At 37.2% G+C, this 25,018-nt stretch overlaps 1 protein-coding gene across 3 annotated transcripts in view; it reads right to left on the bottom strand.

Annotated features, from left to right (window-relative positions):
• Positions 1 to 77: 77 nt before the first annotated feature.
• Positions 78 to 25,018, bottom strand: part of PPP1R1C (protein phosphatase 1 regulatory inhibitor subunit 1C) — a 135,485-nt gene continuing 110,544 nt past the window's right edge. For 2 of the 3 annotated variants that reach the window (XM_082466838.1, XM_082466837.1), the window contains exon 5: positions 78 to 8,912. In XM_082466838.1, the coding sequence (XP_082322964.1) occupies positions 8,824 to 8,912 (89 nt within the window). In that variant the 3' untranslated portion in view covers positions 78 to 8,823. The remainder of the gene's footprint in view (positions 8,913 to 25,018) is intronic. The other variant, XM_082466836.1, reaches the window with a different exon arrangement.

Raw genomic sequence — 25,018 nt, 5'->3', positions numbered from 1 at the left:
AGGCACACACCCCAGCAAACCCCAACATTTTACAGAGTCCTCATTAGCAAAATAAAAAAACCTTCCTTTGGCAGAAACAAAAACAGAGAGGAACTTTGATAATGTGGAAACCGTGTGAGAAGAGCAGATGCATGTGGTAAGTCAGATGCCATCTAGAAGCCAAGTGGGTCGACATTGAAACCGTAATCTTCCAAGCCACCAGAGACAAGAGGGCTGCTAGAAATAACCCTGGTGCAAAAGGCACATTCAGATGGAGATGACTTGGCAGCCGTGGGCAGGAACTTATTAAGAGCAAGTTGTGTGGCCAGGGATGGGGAGAGAGAAGGAGCTGGCCTTGCCTTTTCCTGGGGCTCTCTCCCTCCGGCTCCTTTCTCTTTCCATCTCCCCTGGCGCCATAGCCCTTCACCTTTCCGTTGAGATAGCCTCTCTTTCTTCCTTTCATCTAGTTTGTTCTAGCTTTCCCACCTAGCTTTCCCTTAATAGAAAATAACATGGAAATGATAACATAGGGATGTATTTATTTTAAAAAGTTTTAATTCTCTGTGCTTAATAGCAAATGGGTTAAATCTCTTCTCGCTCTTTAAAAAAAAGTTTCCTTTTTTATTTCAGTATGGTTACATTATATATATGTACATATATATTTGTACACATATACGTATTTTATATACATACATATAGATTCTCCACACACATATACCTCAATAGAAAAAAATTTTGACTCCACATTACACAATGAAAAAAAGATTTTTATGATTTAAGTAAAAATGTATTGATTTTGACAATTGTATTTTTCTCAAAATATTGCATTAAATTATTTTATACCCATACAGCTTTTGGTGGTTTATGATGATAATGTCTAATTTTTAATACTTTTCTGCCCATATTATGAAAAATTAATTTTTTAAATTTCATTTAGAAATCAACCAGTTCCAATAAACTACTTCCTATGAAAACTTTATTTATACTGACAATGAAAATGGATAGCTCAAGGTTAGTATCATACAGAAGTCCAGGGTAACTATACTAGTATAGCATGGTTAGTAGTAGTGTAATGAGTAATATAATTCCTATCTTAGTCATAATTGGCCTTCATGTCAAAGTTTAATCTTTAGACTGTTGAGTGTTTTCAAAAGCAAATAAAGGACCCACATAATGTTTAAAACACTGGACAAATATAACAAATAAGTGACAATTTCAAAATAGGAAATCTATGTCCCATTAGGGCAAAAGAAGAAAGTGAGAGCAACATCTGGTAACGTAATTAGTACGATTAGGGAAACACATCCACAGAATTTACTCTGCAGGGGAAATGTAATGGGAAACCACCCATTTACTGCAATGCCGTGGCAAGTGCTAGCCTCTAAAATATAAAGAAGAGAGAGAAGATATTCTCCTATAATTCTTTAAGAGATGTTCAACCATCTCCAAGTAATTTTTGTAAAGTTCTTATTGTTCCACTGCTTTGATTCATACAAAGGCATGTTATACCTTTGCTACTGTAGCTGTACTGTGATGGAGGAAAGTTATTCTCACCTCTTAGGGCTCCTGGTTGGGTTTAAAAATTAAACTGACAGAGGCAGATTAATAGGAAATAAGTATGCAAATGTATTTAATATAAGTTTTACATGACACAGGAATCTTCATAAGGAAATGAAGATCCGAAGAAACAGATCTGAGTGTCTTTGTGCTAGTATTGATGAAGTATGGACAGCTGTGGAGGAATATGACAGGTTAAGGAGTATAAGGTAAGTATAGTAAACTGGGGGAAACCTAGCAAGGCCTCTTTGTTTGGATTCTTCTCAGTCCCTTTGTCTTCAGAGACAAAGATGCTCTTTTCCTCCCGGTATAGGGAGGACACCTTTCATGTGAGGGTTTTATAGCCTGTTTCAGTGGAGAAGGACAGTGGGAAGGTCACAGTGAGCCTCCCGCTTCTGTTTTCTCAAACTCCTCCAACTTAAAATATTCACTATGCCAACGTGCCATATTTTGGAGTAGCGTGTCCTGAATCCCATCACTACTTTTGAGAAAAAAAGATTTTTAAATTCCAGGGAAACTCATTCCTCAGTTAGCTTGAGGAGAGTATCAGTTAGAATGTTCTCTTTGGTTCCTCCTTAAGCAGCATGTTGTTTTTTTAATACCATGATATATATATAGTATATTCTGCAATTAAGCATTTAGGTCTGAGGTAATTATGCTCATTTACATTATTTTTACTTTCTCAGCAATACAAAATCTGGGAGATGGTACGTGAAAATTATCATTCCTCAAATTCTGGGGGTTGGGGAGTGCAGAGAAGATGAAAGGTAATAATAAAAAATAGCAATTTGTGAAATTATTTTTATTTTACAATTTATTAGAAATCAAGAAAAAGAAACAACTTAAAAAGATTGATGTCTTGCTCTCTAAGAAGATATCATACATAAGATTGTCATAAATTTGGCAATTCTTGTTTTTTTTAAGATATTAAAGGTTATTTTAAATATAGATTTAAACATAGAAAAGATTTTTTAAATGAGCCAAATACTTCAAAAAGAGTTTCAAATTTGATTTTTTATTGGCCATGGGTCATTTTAGTTTGAAGTCGATGCCAAAGAATTAAACTCAGATTCCTCTTCCCATCCAGCCTCATTAGCAAAATTATCCCCATGTGCTTCATGTATGAAATGTAGAAAGCTTACTTCTAAGTGGATCTATAAAGCACTATAAGAAAACATAAAACCCTATTGTTCCTAAGGAGGATGTGCTTTTTCATCCTAAAAACTATTACAACTTCTCAAACAAATCATAAGCTAGTGGAAGAGTTTGTTGGCCTATGGGTTCATTTAGGGCCACTTTCTTTGGACTCTAGTTTCCTGATCCATGAAATGAATCCTACTTGTCATACATATTTAATGTGATTATTAGCTGAGAAACATAGGTGAGGCCACTTTATTAATTGTAAAGAACTAAACAAAGAGTTACTAGAAAGATGGCAACAATACTAGCCTTCTTGTTTTTATAACTCTAACATTTGAATCAGTAGTTGGTATGTAGTAGACTATCTATATATATGTATTTGTGGAACTAAATTGAATCAAGACCAATAGAATTTGAAAAAGAAACAAAGGAATAAAAAAAATACAATGGAATTTGAAAAGCAAGAAAGAAAACATATTTAAAAGCCTCCTTATTGTAAGAGAAAACTTGTATTCCAGAACTAGAAAAACTAAAAATGAATCACTTAAAATTTACTCAAATTCAAGATCACACTTTTGGTTATAGAGAGAAATAAATTAAAATGAAAAGGAAGAATTTGGCAAATAGTGCAGCATCAATGATTAGCAAAAAAAAAAGAAGGAACAATTTCTGAAAAATATGTCAATATTTATGTATAACATATCTAAAGTGCTTCAGAAAGCAATCCTGGAGAAAGAAAATAACACATGATGATGGAGCTGGAGGTGATGGTGGTGATGGTATTTGTTTGTGTTGGTATTTTTCCAAGCTCAAGTAGGAACACAGCAATGACAAGTCAGCTTCTGTTTGTTATCAACTCATTTTTCACCTGGAGGAGAAAAAGAAAATAACTAACTACTTCAGAACACAGTGGAAACATTCCAGAGAATTTAATACCATGTCATGTAAATCTCTGCAAAGGGAAAAATCTGTTACAGCATCACTTAATGGCAACAAAATTGTATGCTTAGAGTAAATTATCCAATTAGTCATTTGCAGCAGGAAATTTTACCTGGAAAGTTTTCCTTTTAAATCTTAAAACAAAAACAAAAACAAAAACAAAAAAAACTGATCACCATTTTTTAGATCATTTTCTAAGGATAAGTTGTAAAAGAAAACAATTGGTTACAATGCTAAGGTTGTTACCTACATGCATACTATACATGCATACATACGTGTATGAGTATTTCTAACTCAGTTTTGTTCTGTTGGCTGTCAGACAAGCATGCAAAGATACACCTTTTCTCTTCTGATTCCATCTTCCCTTAATGCTGCTGCTTTCTGTCTGTTCCCACCTCTTCTTCTCTCCTTTGCTGCTTGCCTGCAGTTCCTGAAAGAGTCAGAGGGAGAAACAAAGATCTTAGATTTAGAAGGAGCCTCACATGATCATTTGGTTACCCCTCCCCCATATCATTCTCCACATTTTACTGAATAGGAAACTGGGTCCAAGAGTAATTAAAGAACTTTCCCAGTGTCACACAGTTATGACAAAGAGGAAATGACACACTCTGCTACATCACCTCTTTCTATTTCCTTCTAGGAGTTTATCACTATCTGAAATGATCTAATTCACTTATTACTTTACATATCTATTGACAGTCTTCAAATACTAGAATATTCATCCATGAATTTAAGGACCTTAACTATCTTGTTAACACCTGTGTCCTCAACACTTAATGTCTAGCATGTTATAGGCATTCATACATATTTATTGAATAATAAACTAGAATATTGGTTTCTTGTTTCCAATGTACACTTTTATAAACTACACCAAATTATCCCATGAAAAATAGTATAGAATAATTAGGATGTCTGAATTGTTCTAATTCACACAGCAGTGAAAAGATGCCCTCCATTATTTTCCTAAAGCTCTTCTTCCTCTGAAATTTAGTTCTTCAGAATGCTATGATAATAACATATAAAATCTAATAATTTAATTTCTTTAACAGATTTCACATTTCAGTAACAGACATTTTTAATGATTAATATATCTGCTGGAGCTTTGAAGACTGGTTTTTGGAATCAAAGACTTGGAAAACTAAGGACATTTCTTCCCCATCCTCCTTCAGAGAAATCAAATGCTCAAAATTACATGTAAGCATAAACACTTTAATGCAGTTAGACATGCTTTTCTATTATCAGTTTGCACTTTACACTGTTTGCTTTTAGATGTGGGTAAAGAAACAGAATTTTTAAATCAATACAATATAACTGGTTTATTTATGAATTCATAAACCCATATTATGACTAAATAAACTCTGCAATACTTGCACTTAAGTTATTTGCTATGACAATACTCCATACCAGTGTTTCCAAAACTTCACTCAATGGTGTATCACTTTTGTGATTTTGAGGTACCACTTCTACTATGGTTATTTAACATTTTTTTAAAAATTGATTTAAAATACACTAACACTTTAAGCTTGTCTCATCCTAAGCAACAATAGCTTAGGGGTTGGTGATTATGTATCTTTTCTAATATATAATAGTATTTATAAATATAAAAATAAAATATAAATATAAAAATAATTTGTCCGTGGCTAACCTAAAATAATGTTTCCACAATATAGAAAGCATTGGTATAATTGAATTAAAATTTAAAATGGATGGTGTAAACTTTTTTAAGAACAGAAAATAGTCTTGAGAATTTTGGTTTTTATAAAGATGCTTACCTTGCACAACTCTGGGGCTACAAAATCACTGTTTAATAGAAAGAACTCTGACCTAGAATCCTGCTCTGCCCTTCTACACTCTCTGCTTCAGTTTCTCATATTTAGGGGGACAAAAAAAACACTCAGCTTGTTACTGACCAGGATTCTTGGCCTCCTTCATCAATAGAAATTGATCAGAGGCCAGACAAGAAATTCAGGCAAGGCTCTATTGGGCCACCTGCTGCAGCAGGGTGCAACGAGAACAAACAACAGGTTCCCTTGCTTGCTGGCTACGGAGGGGGTCGGGCTTGTTCCTTATATGGAATGAGGGTAGGGGTGTGTCCAGGGGTCGGGCCAGAGGGGTGGCTTAGGTGTTTTGCCCACCCCTTAGGTGGTGGTGTGTGCAGGGGGCATGTGCAGTACCCCGCTTTTGCTCCAGGCTTTTCAAAAGTGGCAGATGGGTTTTTTGGTCTCTTTGTATCTTTTGTCCAGAATTTGCCTCAACTGCCCATACATGCAGTTGTTTTTAGTCCCATACAGTTTCTTTGTATTTTGTTGCTGGAGGAGAGGTGTGTCCAGGTGCAGGCACTGCAGCACTGCAGCAAAGGGTCCCAGGTCCCAGCCTGTCTCAAACTTATCCACCTGACTTAATCTTTCTCAGATTCAGCGTACACAATTGAAGAGATCCAAGAGCGAGTGGCCAGGATGATGAGAAAAGATTGGGAAGAACTGGTGATATTTTATCACAGAGAGGAGACCACTTAGGAGATGACATCAGAGTGTTCTTCAGTATCTGAACAGCTGTGCCATAGGAAAGGAGGTAAAGTATAGGAAGAGAGAGAGTTTAACACACAAAAGAACACTTAGAGCTCCTTGGCTGGGTTTGGGGTTCAGCTGGAGCTATTCAAGAATTAGAGAAGCAATCAATCACTTGTCTGTGCTGTTGGAGAGGATCATGAACTAGAGAAGGTTTGGATAGATAGTCTCAAGTCCTTTCTCATTCTAGTAATCATAATTGCACCAGTTATTAAATGCTCATTATGCTGGGCTAAGCATTTTATAGGTCTTTTCTTGTTTAATTTTCACAATAATGCAATACGGGTAGGTATGATCGTACTCATTTTACAAATTGAGAGACTTAGTCTAAAAATTTGGTGGGTGTTGAATTTGAACCCAAGTCAGAGTGCCTCAAACCCCATCTACTAACTATAATATTATATTATAAATGTTGTCTGGAAAAGATAGAGGTTTGGTTTTGTTTTGTTTTGGTCAGAAACTCTCTTTGCCCATTCAGCCAAACTGAAGCCAAGTTGTCATCATGAAAAAAATTTTGTTGTAAACTGTAATTGTGTGAAAAGGAAACTGAAAAGCCATTATCTCAGCTGGTTTCCTTCAAATTTCTGAGAAAGTCAACACTTTTCCAAAGGAAAACTTATGCTTTTAATTGTGATCTCTGTGTTTTGAGAGTGGAGAACAGAATAAAAGAAACCAACATTTCTGAAGGAAAACTTATTCTTTTAATTTTCATCCCTTTTCATTTTTAAGAATGGAGAACAGGATCGAAGAATCCAGAAGCCATTGTGTTTATTTCCCCATGTGTTTTTTGCTGTTACAAAATCAGCAAAAGCTTTTGTTTCTTTTGTTTGTCTGAATCCTTTTGAAAAAACATTTATAAAAATGTCTGTTCATGGGAAGGGAAGGGCAATTTTATTTTTTAGGGCCTCAGGGTATCTCAAATAATCTCAAGGGGTATCGGGATGTTTTACAAACACAAATAATTCAAAATCACTTAAAACAAATATGTGTCTTAATCAGATTTTAAGTAGGGAGAAACTTAGAAAATCAAATAAATAGTCACAACAGGTGGTCTAGAAACTCCAGAAATTTTTGGTGAAACTGATTTAACAAAAACAAAACAAAACAAAAAAGGCCAGGGCAAGGGAGGGAGAAGAGAAAGGAAGGCAGGGAGGATGAGAGGAAGGAAAGAAGCAAAGAAGGAAGAAAGGAAAAAAGAAGGAAACTTGGAACAAGTACTCATACATACTTGAGATACTACTTATCAGTGAGTTTTGCGTTTATTTTTTGGGGAAAATATACTAAGGAAAATTACCATTATCTCTATTGTATTGGCTTATAGATTCACGCATTTCTTTTAATTTCTATATTATAAAACTCACAGTCAAAATTAAAAACAGTACTTTTACTTCTTTGAATCCTGATATTACGATCCCACAGTGGATTTTGCGTTTGATTTTTTTCTTCCTATCTTAATTTACCTCTTCATTGACTTTTAAGAAATCTTTTCATCTTTAGTTTTTTAATCCATGAAACATTTGAACTTCACTAATATCATTAATGTGGGAAGCAAATTGGGCATTCCTCCACCTCCACTAAATTATGTGGTGTAGATACTTTACATTGAAATGCAATAAATAATTGTTCAGGATGCCAGAACTTTGAATTATCAAAAGCCATATTCAGTAAATACATATGGTCTTGGAAAACCTTGCTTTGTACTGATGCTTATCTTCTCTGCCAGTTCTGTAGGGGAGAAATTATCTTTCCTTTATTTTCATAACACCCAGTAAAGTGCCTTCCTAGAGATGAACCCGTAAAAAATAGTTGTTGAATTAATGAATTCATGAATTAATGAAATTTCTTATCTTATGATAATAGATTTATAAAATCTAATGATTCATTAAAATGCAATAGGAAACACCCCATATTTCCAGTAATAGTCAAAAATAAGTGACAGGGGAAATTTGGCATATTTTATTTTAGATTTATAATTTTTCTTTCTTAATAACTAGTGGAAATGATGGAAAATACATCTCTCACAGCTTAAGAAATGAAGAGAAATCTGTGGTTATTTAATCATTAACGTGTTGTTGGCGGGAAAAAGATGTTTAATATCTAAAGAGTAATACATTTTGATCTTCTGAATCAAGAAATCTAGCATTTCTCCATCATTCTGAAATAAATACCATGTACCATTCCGTATACAGCAACAGGATAAATGCAGATCTTAAAAGTTTCATTAAACATTCCTCTGTAAGTTAAACCCAGACACAGACTCATGTCTAAATGTATTTAATATTTATTTTTTACTTTTAAAGTGATGCTATTTACATTTGACATTAGAAGGCAAATCGTATCAGTAGGACATCAGGGATTAAGCTGGGCAGTATTAAAGTTAGAACACTCACATGTTTGCAAATTTCTATGTTGTTAAAAAGAAAATCACTGTTGTAAAATAAATATTTTTTAATTGTAAGTAATATGGAACGATCTGTAGGTAGTTCTAAAGTTCCATCAAGGGGCGCTTCCCAGGAGGTGTATTACTATTTTGTGAGTGTGGAGAGCAGAGATGGAAGTCAAGCAGTGGTGTTCCATGGGATATTCAGAAAAGTTAATAGTTCAGTTATTCCCAAGAAGCCTTCTTGCTGTAGACCCGTTATTAATGGTCCCACTGCTCTTCTCTCTCGTTCACGCCTTCTTCTTCTTCAGGGAATGCTGATTCATTCTGGCCTTTCATATGCTTAACCCCTGAAATTATAAAAATTATGCTCAATTTATTTCTGGCAGATTCACTGCTTTGCTGCAAGAGGTAAAGAAAATGAGTGGTGTATATGTGTTTTCTCCAAGAATCTCAACAATCTAATCATATATAAACCTTTTTAATTCACTGAGGAATAAAAACACACCCAGCCCAATTTCCATTCAAAACAGAATGTCTTTTATAGTAATTACACCTTCTCCATTAAGAATTGCATCACTGCCTATTAAAAACCTGTTAACTAAAAATGTGCTCACAGGCTCTTACTGTTCCTGCTCAGGAGCAAGGAGGTGTGTGTGTGCCATTTCTGTAACTTTCAAACAACAAAAGAATCAGAATATTGTTAGTCTTCTTTAGGAATCAAAACATACAGATTTGATTCTGAAACTTTTGTATTAAAAATTCTTCAATCATTTCCCCCAAAACCTACACAGAGGAAAACCGTTGGCACACCTTTGCCTGATATATAGGCTATGTGATCTGGCCTCTCCCTACCTATCTGGCCTCATTTCCACCAGCCTTTCCTGCTTCCCCCTTTCACAGTAATTTATGCTTTAACAATACTAACCTGCCCTTCCACATTACAGGTCACTCCAGGCTCCCTCAAGCCTCCATGTCTTTCTCATTCTATTCTCTCTGCCCAATAGCTTCTTCCTACTCACCCACCTGATAACCTCCCACTCATCCTGATAGCAGCTTGCCTCCTCTGTGAAGGCTCCCCCAGTTCCCCAAGTAGACCTAGCTGGGTCTTTCTCATATTTCCCCTGCTCTTGGATCACTTTCTCTTGTATCACTTACTTTATAGAACTGTATTTGTTTACATATTTTTCTCATGAGAACAAACTTGCTGATGTCAGGATTATGGGGTTTCACTTTGGGATCCCAGGCACAGAGCCTGGCAAACAGTAGGTGCTCATTAATATTGATTGCATAAATGATTGATGTAATTAATGAGGTGACACTTTGGTATATGTCTTTGGCAGTTCCACAATAATGTATATTCAGATTTTTTTCAAAATTAACTCAAATTTGGAGTATAAATCATAAGGCGACTACTACAATCATTACAAAATTATCTTTCATTTCACTTGGGTCTATTCTGTTAAAACATCCTACTAGCTGACACTCTGCATATAGTGATGCATAACATGGAAAAGTTTATAGATTTTTATATTTTAGTAAATTGGTTTATGAGATTTTTCTAAATATTACTGAAAAACATTGCAGTTAGAATTGATAAATGAAAGGAAGTCACTGCTCATGTTTACTATGAAACAAAGAAACTAAAAAAAGGAAAAAAAAAAAGAGTGGATTTGCCTGTATTGCAGTCAGCAAACTCAGAGTGCCATTTGGCAAGGAATGACACCCCTGGGCTGGGTTGATTATCTTGCAAAAATATTTGATAAGTTGTAATAATATTTAAATACTGTAATTTCATCTGCAAACACAGATCACTCACAATCACCATAGAGAGAAATTTGTTGTTAACAAATGGAACTTATTTCATCATGCTGTAGATTATACAGGAGAAAAAGAGGTCTAAATGCTAAGAAGGAAAGGGAGTTCAATGAGCAGCCAATCAGTCACTCAGCTGGAGTCTTACATACCTGAGTCACTAAACCTCACACCTCCAGGAGATAAATACCTGGATGGTGAAATCTAGACTTCAAGAAGATAAATGATTTGTTCAAGTTTACAAGGATAGTGTGGTTCTAAAAGAAGTTCTGACACATCTTAGGCCCTCAATATATACTGACTGACTGACTCACTGACTGACTCACTGACTCACTGACTCACTGACTGAGTGAATGAAACATAAAGTTCCATTGTCAGGAGACCCCAACTCATTTTCACCTTTAGCTTTTTGGATGCTAACCTATCAATCTCTAGGATTTATTGTAGGTTTACAGTACCTACTAACCTGGTTCAAACCATCTTGGCATTCCCTCTGAAGAATTAAAGCACAGTAATCATTCAGCCACCTGCCACTCTTTCCTGAGCTAAAATTGTCTGCACTTCCCAGGATTTGCAAAGGTTCTACTGCCTCCAGGGCTCATCCCTTTTATCCTCAAAGTAACTACAGAGTAATGAAGTTGTGTTCAGACAATTTTCCTTAAATTAGGGTTAACTTAATGCCAACATTGATTTGTCTATATGAGGGAGTCAAACATTTAAAAAAAATGGTAACCAAATGTCCAACTTATTAAACCGTTAATCATCCACTTCCCATACTTGACTATAGGTCTACTCACTTATTTATTTTATCATGATAATGGCCACAAAGTTATACGAGAAAGCCTTCTTTAAAGTAAAATCACTCACTTGAGCAAACCTCGGAACGGGCTTTTCTCGGTCTTATTGGAGTGCGGCATTAACTATTGCCAGGTGAAAGATTTTGATGAGGCAGGAGTAGGTGACGTCACAGAGCTGTTCCACCGAACCTCTCTACAGAACCACAGATTCTTTGGTTCCCAAAGCAGTTTACACTGTCATCTTTCCACTGGATAACGGATGGTTGATTAATTTGTTTTGAATTTTTCTTTTTTCCTTTCAGCACTGTTTGTTTGGTTACAGATGCAATAAATGCTGAGATTAATGTGTGAAGTCTGTGAGAACTGTCTAATAATTTTTCTCCCCACGCCCCTCCTCCTATCCCCAAACACACATATGCTTTGTATTTAAATTTTCTTTGAAGTCTCGTTCAATATTTGAGTAATTCTGGAGGTGGAGGAAAGTAACTTGGTCTGGAGGTGTTGGTGAAATTTTCAGACCTTCCTCTTCTGCCAAGTGCTAATGAACACGCAGGAAAACACCTCACCTGCACACGAACTGATTCCCAGCATGTGGTAAAGGGCCTCCTGGAGCAAGAAAGACACAGCCAGCCCTGCACTCGGGCAGAAGGCAGAGGGATCCCCAAAATGCACAGAGGCTCTTTTCTCCGTAACAAAATGAACATGCAAGAAAAGGAGCCATATATAAGACAAGGATATGCAGTAGGAATACATGAAGGAGTGAAGAAAATAGAGTTTGAGGAAAAGAAAGTAGACTGAGTAAAAGAAGGAAAGGAAAAGAAAGAAATGTTGCCCCTGCACAGAACGTTCTACTCGTGCTTTTCTCCATTCTGTAGATCAGGAGGTTAAATGTGAGTTGGATGAAGTTGTAAAGTGACTGAGTGAAGAATTATGAATAATTAACCCATAAAGGGAGGCTTACATTTGGCAAACCACACATCAATATGTTTATCGATTAATTCAGAGGGGAAAAAGGCAGGTTTATCACATTTGTAGATGACATGAAACTTGGAAGAAAAGATGACACGATGAACGAAAAACTAGTATTCCAAAGAGCTGGAAAGATGGCCTAAGCAATTAAGGGAGAGGTCAAAGGGAGTTTTGTTTTCAGGAAGGTTATTTTGGTTCTAAAAGATAGAGAATGAGGGCAGCCTAGATTGAGTATAGTTAGGGATACAGGTGACCACAATTTCAACATGACCCAGCAGAGTCACCTGTTTGTAGGAACAGAGCTCTTGGCAGTGTGGGTGGCATTTCTAAAAAGAGAGTCAGCAGTTTAAGAGAGGAAACTTCTCTCTAACCATGTGTTGGTCAGACTTTTCTGGATTATGCTGCCCAATTCTGGATTCTGCATTTCAAGAGTTCCATTGAAGGAAGTAATTGAGATTAAAAGCAGTTTTATGAAATCTTTTCCAGAAGAATTGGATATGAAACTGCACTGTTTAGCAAAATTAAGAGAGGACAAAAGAGGCTGCCATTGAATTCCTAAAAGCCTGGAAAAAGAAATAAAATTTATCTAAGTGGCGACTGAGAGCAGAAATAGTGTCAATAGCTGACTTTCATGTGGTGAGGGCAGAGTACAGATCTTCCTAGATTTACAATGGGGTTACATCCCAACAAAGCCATTGAAGATATCATAAGTGGAAAATGCATTTAATACACCTACCCTACTGGACATCATAGCTTAGCCTAGCCTACCTGAAACGTGCTCAGAACACTTATGTTAGCCTGTGGTTGGGCAAAATCATCTAACACAAAGCTTATTTTATAATAAAGTGTGGCATATCTCATGTGATTTATTGGATACCATACTGAAAATGAAAAACAGAATGGTAGTATGGGTACAGAATGGTTGTAAGTGGGAGCTGGTTGTACCTGGGAGCTGGGCTCACTGCCCCGCCCAGCATCACGAGACCATATCCTACTGCATGTCACTAGCCCAGGAAAAGATCAAAATTCAAAATTCGAAATACGGTTTCTTCTGAATGCATATTGCTTTTGCACCATCGTAAAGGCAAAAAATCTTAAATCAAACCATTGTTAAGTCAGGGACAATTGTATGGCTCAATATAAAGAAGAAAATTTCTAAACTCTTTATGTTTGCCCAGCAATAAGCACGTGAGTGAGCTCCCCGTCACTGTGTGTGTTCAAGTCAAAGCTAAATTTCCATCTCAGGCGAGAAGGAACCCTGGATTGAGTAGCAGGGAAGACTAACAAGCTCACCAACCCTGAGATGCTATTCATATACAAAGGAGATCTGCTTTCCTACTGAAAATTTTGCTTTGCTGTGAGTACTATAAGTTACAAAAAAGTAATTCTAACTTTAAATGACATAAGTGGCCCAAATCCACATTTTAAAACAATTCACATCAGGAGTAGCAAATGTAAATGGATTCATTTTTTTTTTTCAACCACATACTTTAGAAGTTTGAAATCATTCTAAAGTCCTCTGGGGAATTTGTGGATGTATTTTGAGAGCCTCTGACCCTCTTGGAATTCTATTTATACTTGTTTCTGTGCCTCTTCAGGGAAGTAGGTCCATAGTTTTCAGCAGAATCTCAGAGGGGTCTCTGACTCACAGATAGTTGTGAATATGAATCCTAGTCTAATCTCTTCACTTTAAAGATGAAAGGACAATTTCAGATGGCAACGTGACTTGCTTAAATTCACACTGCAATCATAGGCTGGGCTGGGACACAAACCTGGGCCGCTAATTCCTACTGGGGGCTCTTCATCTGGGCCATCAGGACTCAGTCTTCCACCACTGTTATTGATCTTTTCCAAAGTTAAAACCTGAAGGAAAATGTGGTGACTCAAGATCATAAGGCTTTTTTCATTATCAAATTCTTTCAACTTGTAACTGATAGATTTAGACGTAACTTTTCAGTCTTTTTTGTCATCATTGCTGTTAGTGTTTTTAATAGAGTTTGTAAGCAGGAAGATGTACAATTTAACTTTGCCCAGCAACATTCTCAGAATGGGACCAAGTTACAAATAATGTACACGTTATTAGAAAAGAAGCAATAGGAGTTAAATATAATAAAGTTCCTACTGTGTGTTGAGCAGGAGAGAGGCACAACTAAAAATCAGATGGGGATGTAGGTCAGGGGTGATGGCATGCACATAAATGAAGTTGATTTAATGAAGACATGTAGAAATAAAGCATTTGGAGAGTTCTGATGTGGGAAAGAAGAGCTCCAACTCAGGAGATAGTAATCTGGACAGCTGTTGACTGAGCAATACACTGGTTAGATTAAGGGAAGCAGCAAGTCTGATTTCTGTATGAGAAAACTATTTGCAAAATACATTTAACAAGCATTAGTTTTCTGAAGGCCTACTATGTACAAAAGAGTGAGTTCAGTGGCCCTAAAAGAATGATTTTTCTAATGGTTGCTTGTATATTGATCCTTCAAATCTTATCAAAAAAATCATGCTAGATATACTCAAGGAATATAATTTAAGTTATAATATGGGACATCAAGTCTCCTCAGTAAAGGCCCACCATCTCTGATTGAAAATGTGCTTTGCATTTCCCAAAATGCTTTCACATGTATTTTGTTTAATCTTCTTGTCATTCATTTATAATAAATAGCTATACATTAATATACTGAGGGTCACAGAGATCGAGTGACATATTGATTTCATCCCAAAGCTAAACACACATCATGTCCTGAACTCATCTTAAATCTATCCCTTTCTACTTCATTTGGAGTAAATTACATATAAACAGCACAGTTGATCTCTGCTCTAATACGATGACTGTTCAGTTAATATAAACTGCAGATCAACAGGATCATTTCACTTAACCACCCATTACTTAGAGAAGCATTTCTCTGCCGAAGAATAAATGTGTAATATGCTTCTCTCTTCATCATACATGGGAATAGGGGCAGCATGTTTATATGGTATTCATATGTATTCATAAGTATTATATATTTATGTATATTTTACCTATCGTATATTTTACCAAAGCTGTTGCCCAAGAGTAAAACCTAGGTGAAAGATTTAGCAGGAAATGCTGAGGAGAAGATAGGGGAGGAGGTATACTTACCTGCTATCATTAGAAGTGTGAATTCAAAGAATAATTTTGGAGAGTAATCTAGTCTCACTTATCAAAATGTAAAGTGCCCACATCTTTATCAGTAAGTCTGAGGTTGGAGCCAGGCAAGAATATGTTTTTTAATTTTGCAAGGATCCTGCTATTCAGCCTAGGGTGAGAATCACTTTGATAGACCGAGTGCCTCTTTTGCTCTCTACAGCCAAGTGCCCTTCTAATACCCCCTTTCTCTTCAAAGCTAATGCAGTCCATGAACTCAGAAGTAAAATTAAATTTTTAAGCCTACACATAATGGAGCTAAACAGTGTTGGGCAATTTCACTTTAGAAAGAGACAGAATGGCTCCCTCACCTGCCGTTCTTGACTGCCATTGATTGAACACAATAGCATATCTAAAATAAAGAATGCATCAATCAGCAGGAGTCTGTGGTTAGCCTTGAAAGCACTAAAAATAAAATAACAAAAGGAGAGTTGCATATAAAGCCACAGAACAAATGATGCCTATGTTTTTTAAGTGTATCCACAGAAGGATGTCCTGTACTGGCATTTTAGAAGTCTCTGTCTTCCAAGGAGAGTACCTTCCTATTGAAGCAACAATGGTCACTATAGGCTACCATAGCCTTGAAATGCAGCAGGACCCTATGGTCCTTCCCCCATGTCCTCAGCCTGCATTTTGTCTGTAGAAAAACTTTAGCCAAAGAATAAGTTTAATCGGAGAAGTGAAAAAAATGCAGAAGTAAAGGAAGGCACTCAAAGAAGACCAAATAATAATAGTTTAGTCATCAAGCAAAGCCAAGGACCTTTAGTTTCTCCTCAAGGGCTATAGATAATATTCTGAGCCATATCCTTTGAGCTGTCTTGTAGATACTGAAACCCCCACCAGGTGGAAGAAGTTAACTACATGATGAATCAGACTGTAGCCATGACATAAGCTGCCACAATTCTGAGAATTGGCCTCAAAGAAATGGGAACAAACCGACCCTGGAACTGAAGACTAACTGTACTTCAAACAATCAAGATGACACTGATCAGTCCACCACATGGCCGATTTCAAGATGACTGTCAGAGATGACTGTGCTATTTCTGCATGTAGCCCCTTCCCTCCACCTATAAAAGCTCTTTCCCACTGATTGTCGGGGGGGGGGGGGCAGTCAGCCTTATGGTATTAATTAAGCCACCTGTATCAAGAATCACTTTGGGGCTTCCCTGGTGGCGCAGCGGTTGAGAGTCTGCCTGCCAATGCAGGGGACACGGGTTCGAGCCCTGGTCTGGGAAGATCCCGCATGCCGTGGAGCAACTGGGCCCATGAGCCACAACTACTGAGCCTGCGCGTCTGGAGCCTGTGCTCCGCAACGAGAGAGTACGCGATGGTGAGAGGCCCGCGCACCGCGATGAGGAGTGGCCCCCGCTCGCCGCAGCTAGAGAAAGCACTCGCACAGAAACGAAGACCCAACACAGCCAAAAATAAAATAAATAATTAAAAAAAATAATAAAAAAAAAAAAGAATCACTTTGAACATCACTGGTCTAAATGCATCAGAGATTGTCAGATTGTAAGATTTTTCACTCAAATCTCCAGTAACCCCATACTCTCTTCACACTCAGCTGATTTTTTCAGGGATAATTGAAGTAATCATTAATGAATTGACAACAGCATGGCCAAATCTACCAAGATATTTGAATCAGTGCCCATATCTCTGCCTCCTCTCATAAGCCTCACGTCTCATTTTTTTCCACCCCTCTTTTTCACAATATCTCTTACCCTTTCAAAGAATTCTCCTAAAATTATAACCTCTCTTTCTTGCATCATCAGTTTCTTCCATTCTACTAAAATAGTCCCATAACCACAAAAACAGGTTTTAATTTCTTCCATTTCAAGAAACTGTCTCTTGACTGCACTCCACCTCTAGTCACTGCCCCTTCTCTCTTCTTTAGAAAACTTTAGAGCAAAACTCATTATAGTATAATAAATAGACTGCATCACGTTATAACCTCTCCTTAACATATTCCAATCAGACTTCTATGTTCATCACTCCATTAATAGTTCTTGTCAAGTTTCCCCAACAAACTCCATCTGAGGAAATCCAGTGGTCAGTTTCACACCATTTTAGACAAAATCTTGGCAGCATTTAACATAATTGGTCACTTCTTTTTGTTGAAACACTAATTTGACCTCAAGATGACCAAACACACCTGTTTTTCCACTTACCTTATTGACTACTCCTTCTTGGTCTTTTCACCTAGACAGTCCTACTCACTCTCACCCTACATGCCAACCAGTTCCAGGACTTGGTTATTGAATGTTTTCTCTATTTGTACTCACTTCCTAGGTGATCTCATCCAATACTATTGCTTTAAATATAATGTATAAATTGATGATTTCCAATTGTATATTATCAGTCTCAATCCCTCATCTGAGTTCAGATTCATAAAACCAACAGCCTAACTGTATTCTGACTTTTAAGTGTTTAATAGGCATCTCAAATTTAGTATATCCAAAACATGATCTTGATTCTGTCCCCAGTCTTCAAACAAAGAGAAACAAGCACCTGGCCCCTACCAACCTTCCCTTTTCCAAATCTTTTCCATCTTAGTTAACAGAATATTCTCAGGCCCAGTGTATTCTTTGCCTCCTCTTGTTCCTTTCATACTCCTCTGCCAATGCATGACCAAATTTTGAAGGCTCTACATGCAAAATTGTATCCCAAGTCTAATCATTTTTCATCAGTTCCAGCACTACCACCTTAGTCCCATGCATCACTAATCTCTACCTAGAGGACTTCAATAGCCTTCTAACTTGTTTCCCCACTTTCTCTCCTTCCACCCTACAGTTAATTCCCCAAACAATTTACAGAATAATCTTTTTAAAAATTACATTTTTCTTCCAATGAAAATCTTTGATGACTTCTCATTATCTTAAGAATGAAATTCAAATGCCTCACCATAAACTTATAATCATTAAGATGTTTCATGATTAGGTTCTGTCTCCTTCTGTACTTATCTCCTTCCAACCCTCCCTCACTTGCTTGCCTACATTGGTATTTTACACAGACCTCAAACAGCCTCAGGCCTGTCTTCCTTGCTCTCTTTACTGGACTGCTCTTCTTCTGAGGGACCCACATGTTTTTCTTCTTCACCTCAGTTGGCCAATCAGGTCTCTGCTGAGATGTCATCATTTCAGAGAAGACTACTGACCGTCCCATCTAAAACATCCCATCTCTTTCTTTCCTTTACTTTCAGTCCACTTATGGTGATTTATCTTATTTTTTCCTTCCTTTAGAGCATTAATCACTCCCTGGTGTCATATGTCTTTATTTATGGAGTTCTGGTATGCCTCCCGCTAGAATATCAGCACCATGAAATCAGAGTCAATACTCTGTTTTGTTCGCTGACTGATCAGCAGAGCCCAGAACAATGCCTGAACATTATAGATGCTCAGTGCATTTTAAGTAAAGAAATGACTAACTTCAATCTCACTTTCTTTAAAAATATTCCCTATTCAACATATAAAGACTTTTCAACGTAGCCAAATTTTTTTTCAGATAAATGAACTTCTGCCCAATCCCTTTAAGTCACATCTCCTATAATAAATAGAAAGGTAGATTATTTTTGGCCTGGAGTTAGTTTGTTCTTCTCTGTCTCCTATAGTATTTTAGATTACCAATCTAGACTAACTTAGCAATTATGATTCTGAAACTCCACCTAGTCCAAGAAAATAGGCAGTAAATCTTAACAAAGATGGAAAGGAGAAATGGTACTTTCCCCAGTATATAATGTTGTTCTGATCACCAAACACAGTTAATTAATCCCACTGGGAACATGGCTTTCACAATATAAGTCATGTAAATGGATTTGATTAAGTATTTTGGTCTCCTCAGTGATTCTCCTGTTACTTAAAATTTTCTTTTATGGGAAAGTGCTAATCCTGATGAGTTGATAGTTACATGCAGTCTCAAAATCAGCTCAGTTTTCTCCGTATCCTGAGGCTGTTTTCCTCCCCTTTCTCTGCGGAGGGCCTCAGCTCAGTTTGTTTCTCATTACACAGCTTGCTGGCCCTGGCTGCCCGGAAGCTTCTGAATGATGAGATTGTTCTGTTTTATCCTCCGCCTGACCCAAGGACTTGCAGTTCACACGCTGAGCTTTGCAACTCTTGCTCTGACCCTGCTTTTTTTGTTCAGATTTACCATTGTTCTCATAGGCATTCTTGCGCACAGGCAGTTTTACTCTCTGACCATCCCTTTAAATAATAGCAATTCATTGTATCACCATGGGGCTCACTGACCTACTTTCTTCTTTGATTTGCTGCCCTACAGTTGGTCTATTTTACTTGTCTCCCACGTGTAAAATCACAGTCTCTCTTCTTTTTACATAGATCTTTAACAAACTCTCCTTGGATGAGCTGATACCACTTCTTTTATTTCTTTTTATTTCTTTTCAAATTTTGATTTTATTAAGAATACTTGATGCAAAGGAGCAATTATATACTCAAATTCTATAGTGAGTAGCAATTTTATATTGTTTACATGAAGAAGGAATATTAGTAATAACATTTTTGCTTAAAATGGTAATTTTCTGTTATTTCTGCTCTATAATATTCAAATGTAATAATTAGGAAAACTATGTATTTACTTACCTAATCTACTGTTTCTCAACACATGAGTATCAGTTACCAGGGGAAATTTTTTCAATACCAAAATTAGAACACTCCAACCCTGCTGAGACATTATAAATTAATTGCCCTAAAACCACGGCTTTTGAATTTCCAAATTCTTCTCTTGAAAGCAAAAACAATCTTACTTTTAGTATACATACATTGCATTCAATTTACAATCACCTTTGTATTAGAAAAATTCTAAAATTATTAATAAAAATTAATGTAAGCTTTTTCAAAAACGCTTGTTGAATTTCATTGTTTCAGAGGCAAAATTCTCTTAAAGTATGTTTATGGCTTAGCACATCCAAAATTATTTGAAATTTTTTCAGTTTGTTCCCTTGACTTACTGTGTATCTAGTCTATTTACCTTTTCTTAGATATTTATTTCATTTCTTCCTCAAATAATAGACACTACTCTGAGTGAAAAAATATATATATAAATATAAATATATAATATATAAATAAAATAAATATATATATAAAACTGAGAGTAACCATCAGATTTTTAGAGATAAAATGAAATTATTGAGAATGAACAGCACTATTATTTCTGGCTTGATACACTAACTAGAAACAGTGTCCAATTTGCTAACACAAGGTAGCTGGGCCTCTCAGAGAAGATACCAGAAGGGCCATTTGGCTAGGGCCTCTTATGCAAAACTGGCCATGATTTAGACTTTTGATATTATCTCCAAATGTTCATATAGACAATAACAGATATAGTTATTGACATATTTATTGACAAGTTTATTGACAGTACTTTTTTAAAGTACCACGCATAAAACTTCGCACATACATCTGATTACTGGACCATACTACCTGGATCATACCATGACTTATTCTTTTTTTATAAATATTATAATTATGAGTAGTTCAATTATATCATATTGTAAATTTTGTTGTCAAATGAAAATATTGACAATTCCATCATTTTTGCAATCCTGTTTTGGCATCTCTTCATTTGTTAATATAGGGAACCTCAAGAAAGGAGCATGACCAGACCCCTTTGTCCTCCAGAAGGCTTTAGTAAGGGAGCCATATAAACCAATGGACATGGAAGAAGAATAGCCTGTGCCCCTGTTCTAATCCCTTCTAGTCTCCTCCCCACAAACTATATTAGCCTAGAGACCTAGATTGAGAAAAGAGCTTTTTCTCAATCATAGAAGCATGACCTTTCAGGGTCGAAAGAACTTTAAAAAGCAGTCTTGAGTTCAAAGGACAGTCCAACTGCCTCTTAACATATATACATACACACACACATACACACACACACACACACACACTGCCACCACCACCACCATCATATTAAGATGTGAACCAAGGCCTGTTTTCTGAAGTCCCACAGTGAAGAGCTATCATTCAATCCAGAACACAGTTTTTCGGACTTTTATTCTGTATTCTCTGCCTTGTGCCACACCAGATACAGGAAGTGACAAAAATGCTGGTGCCTGGGAGTCCCAGGGGACTTCCCTTCCCGCCTTCTCTTACCCAACCACAACCTGGCTGCCTGATGTCCATGCAAAACCACTAAGAGGTAAAATGTCTTCCATGGTATGTGGAAGCTGGATGCTCTAGGAAGATTCTCTAATGGATGTTTTGTGAGATTGAAATGGACTGTTAGTATAATAATTTAGGCAATATCATAGATCGTGTTTCTATAAATTGGCCTGAAATAAAAAATGGCATTGATTCTATGTATTCTCAGTTCCAAATCCCTTACAAATCAAGTTTCTGAGCACAATCCTTTTTTATAATTGGAGGCTGCATGTTCTGGAAATTCACCAACAGTACTACCAGAATATAATTAGAAGTGGGTGGAAATAAGAGGTATAATTTTCTAAGTTTCTAAGAAAGATTTACTTCTCAACAAGTAACATTATCCCCCAGATAGTCCTGATTTATTCTTTATAATGAGTGTCTACTGTTTAGTCTTTTCTCTACTCTCCCCTGCTTATAGGGAATGACTATTCTCCCCACTCACTTTCCTTCAGGAACCACTCTTCTCCCCACTCCAAACACCAGGTAACAATCAGCACTGCCTGTTTCTTTTTTTTTTTTTTTTTTTAGAAATTCACGTTCTTTTATTTATTTATGACTGTGTTGAGTCTTCGCCTCTGTGCGAGGGCTTTCTCTAGTTGCGGCAAGTAGGGACCACTCTTCATCGTGGTGCGCGGGCCTCTCACCATCACGGCCTCTCTTGTTGCGGAGCACAGGCTCCAGACGCGCAGGCTCAGCAATTGTGGCTCACGGGCCCAGTTGCTCCGTGGCATGTGGGATCTTCCCAGACCAGGGCTCGAACCCGTGTCCCCTGCATTGGCAGGCAGATTCTCAACCACTGCGCCACCAGGGAAGCCCTGCCTGTTTCTTATATTATCTTGTCCTCTGGCCACTGTGCCAAAGCCAGGGGTATCTGACCCATGCTGGGTTAAGTATAATCCTTCCCCCGTGATCTTACTGTCGGAAACCAAGTCATTATAAGAGAGTTTTTAATTTATGGATGGTGTACGATGTTAAACTTGTTTGCTCTTGATGGCCAGGTTTCCTGCTTAAGGAGATAGCTGGTCTGCAGTGGACCGTAGGGAGGATGAAGTTGACAGGTAAAATAAAGGAAATGGAAGAGATGGCAGGCTTTGATTATCTTTGTTTCCTGAGGCTCAGCTTCCTTTCCTTTCTTTCCTAGTAGTTTGTTTCCCCTTAATAGCATAAAGTAACCAAGTAATCTTTGAATAAATTTCCCTTTTGCCTAAGCTAATTAGATTTGAGTTTTGACATGTGAAACCCAAAGTGTCCCGAATAGTCTATTCTCTCTTTCTTATGTCTTCTCTGTGACCTCCTTCTGGGATGGAAGACAGAAAAGGAAAATGAAAGGCAACTGGGGTATTCCTTTTCCCCCCCTATACCTCCATCTTGGAATGCAACTTATGATGTGCTGAGAACCAGACAAAAATGGAAAATATTCCATTATGTCTCAAGAGTGACCTTCAAGTTAAATCTAAACCTTACACTAATGATCGGAACTAAAGTAATAAAAAACATTTAGGACATTTTTTACAAAGACAGTAATTGTCTCCCCACAGGCAAGGCATCTTTTGAAGAATGAATATCAGACTTTCAGGCCAGGGGTCAAAGTCATCACAACTGGTTTCATGCTTTCTTTGATTCCTGAGGCAATAATTTTATTACTACAAAGCCTTGAGCATTCATGGTCAACTCTCATTGTGTGGATCTGTAAATAACCAGATGACAGAATTTGAGTGATTATAAAAGAAGTATTTTGCCCAGAATTGTCACAACCTAGGTTTTAGAATGCTTAAAATTTGTCAGTTTTCTCAGAGTAAACACGTACTTCATTGAATTGTGGAGAAGACATACCAGATATTGACACACATGATATCATAACACATTAAAAGCAATCTCCTGAAGACTCTAGGAAAACAAAGCAAAGAAAAACTTTTTAAAAATTCCCCCAAAAATTAGCTCTTGAGCTCCTCCTCATCATTATTTCAATTTGGTTTTGAAAATACAAGTAAACAGAATCTATAATTCTTGATACCATTTATTTTGTTGTTTTTGTTCATCTATATTTTCCCACTCACCTAATTGATCCTTGTACTATGATCATAGTTAATTCTAGATAAAAGTGAGGTTCAGTTTAAGCATGACTTACCCCAACCTCTTCGTGGGGCATCCAATCTGTCTTGGACTGGAGGATTACTTTGGAAGTTTCATCCTCTTTCCTTCCTTTGCACCTTTATCCTATATTACCAATATTTATAATTAATACTATCTAAACTACAGTGGGGCTCCCTTCTGTTGCCCCTATTATTCTCCTGATTCTAATTCTATCATCATGTGTAATAATAGTAATAACATATTATTACAGCACTTTTCAATTTTTCAGGGCAAAAATATATATATATCATTCTATTCTCAACATTACACTGTAACATGGAATGGGCTACTGCTATTATTCACATTTCACAGCTGGAAAGTTGTGTCTGCCAATAATTAAATGAGTTGCCCAAGATGGCTTGGCAAGTCAATATCAGAACCCAAAATTCCTGAATTTGACTCTACAGTTGACCCTTGAACAACACGGAGGTTAAGGGCACCAACCCCCATCCCCACCCCCAGCACACACACACACACACACACACACACACACACACACACATACACAAAGTCAAAAATCCACATATAACTTTACAGTCAGCCCTCTATATTTGCAATTCTGCACTTGCGGATTCAACCAACCACAGATCGTGTAGTACACTAGTGAAAATGAGCAGGGCCCTATAGGGACCTCCCAAGCATAAAAGCCTTTCCATGTCCCCCATTTCTTGTTTGTAAGTAAAGGCTTTCAGCCTCCTGGACCTTCCCTGAGTCCCAAAGGTCAGATTCAAACAGTTCCTAATTAGGAGAGTGAGGGAATGCAGAAAGAAACAACAGTGCAGCCATGGGACCTGATCCTGGTTCCTCCTAGGGGGATGTGCATATCAATTTGACACATATCTCTGAGTTCTTCTACAGGAAGTAAGGCCCCCCACCCAGGTTGAGGATGGTAACTTCAGGCTGAGCAAAGAATGTGGACCCCAGGCTGGTTGGAACCAGAAGGCTGATGGTTGAGATTTCTGGAACACCACACTGTTACCTCACCACAAGCCAATCAGAGGAAAGTCACACACCCTGCAGACCTCCCTCCAAATCTTGCCTATAAAAACTTCTTCCCTGAAACCCATCAGGGAGCTCAGGTCTTTTGAGCACGAGCCATCCTGTTCTCCTTGCATGGCCCTGCAATAAATAATCCTTTCTCCACTCCAAACGCCGGCATTTTGGTTTGTTTGGCCTCACCATGTGTCAGGCACACAAACTTGGGTTTGACAACAGTAGTACGTATTTACTGAAAAAAAAATCCGTGTGTAAGTGGAACTAAGCAGTCCAAACCTATGTTGTTCAATGGTCAACTGTAGTTCTTTTCCCACTGTGACATCCAATTTCTCATTTCTGTTGGGCCAAGATCTCATTCTTCTAGTCACAATGTGTTCCTAATTGAAGATTTACCTCCATTTCCTTGCAGTATAATATGATAAACATTT

Source organism: Balaenoptera physalus, assembly GCF_965194825.1.
Source record: "Balaenoptera physalus genome assembly, chromosome: 6".
Taxonomy (NCBI): Eukaryota; Metazoa; Chordata; class Mammalia; order Artiodactyla; family Balaenopteridae; genus Balaenoptera; species Balaenoptera physalus.
This window is presented reverse-complemented; position numbering and strand designations above follow the sequence as displayed.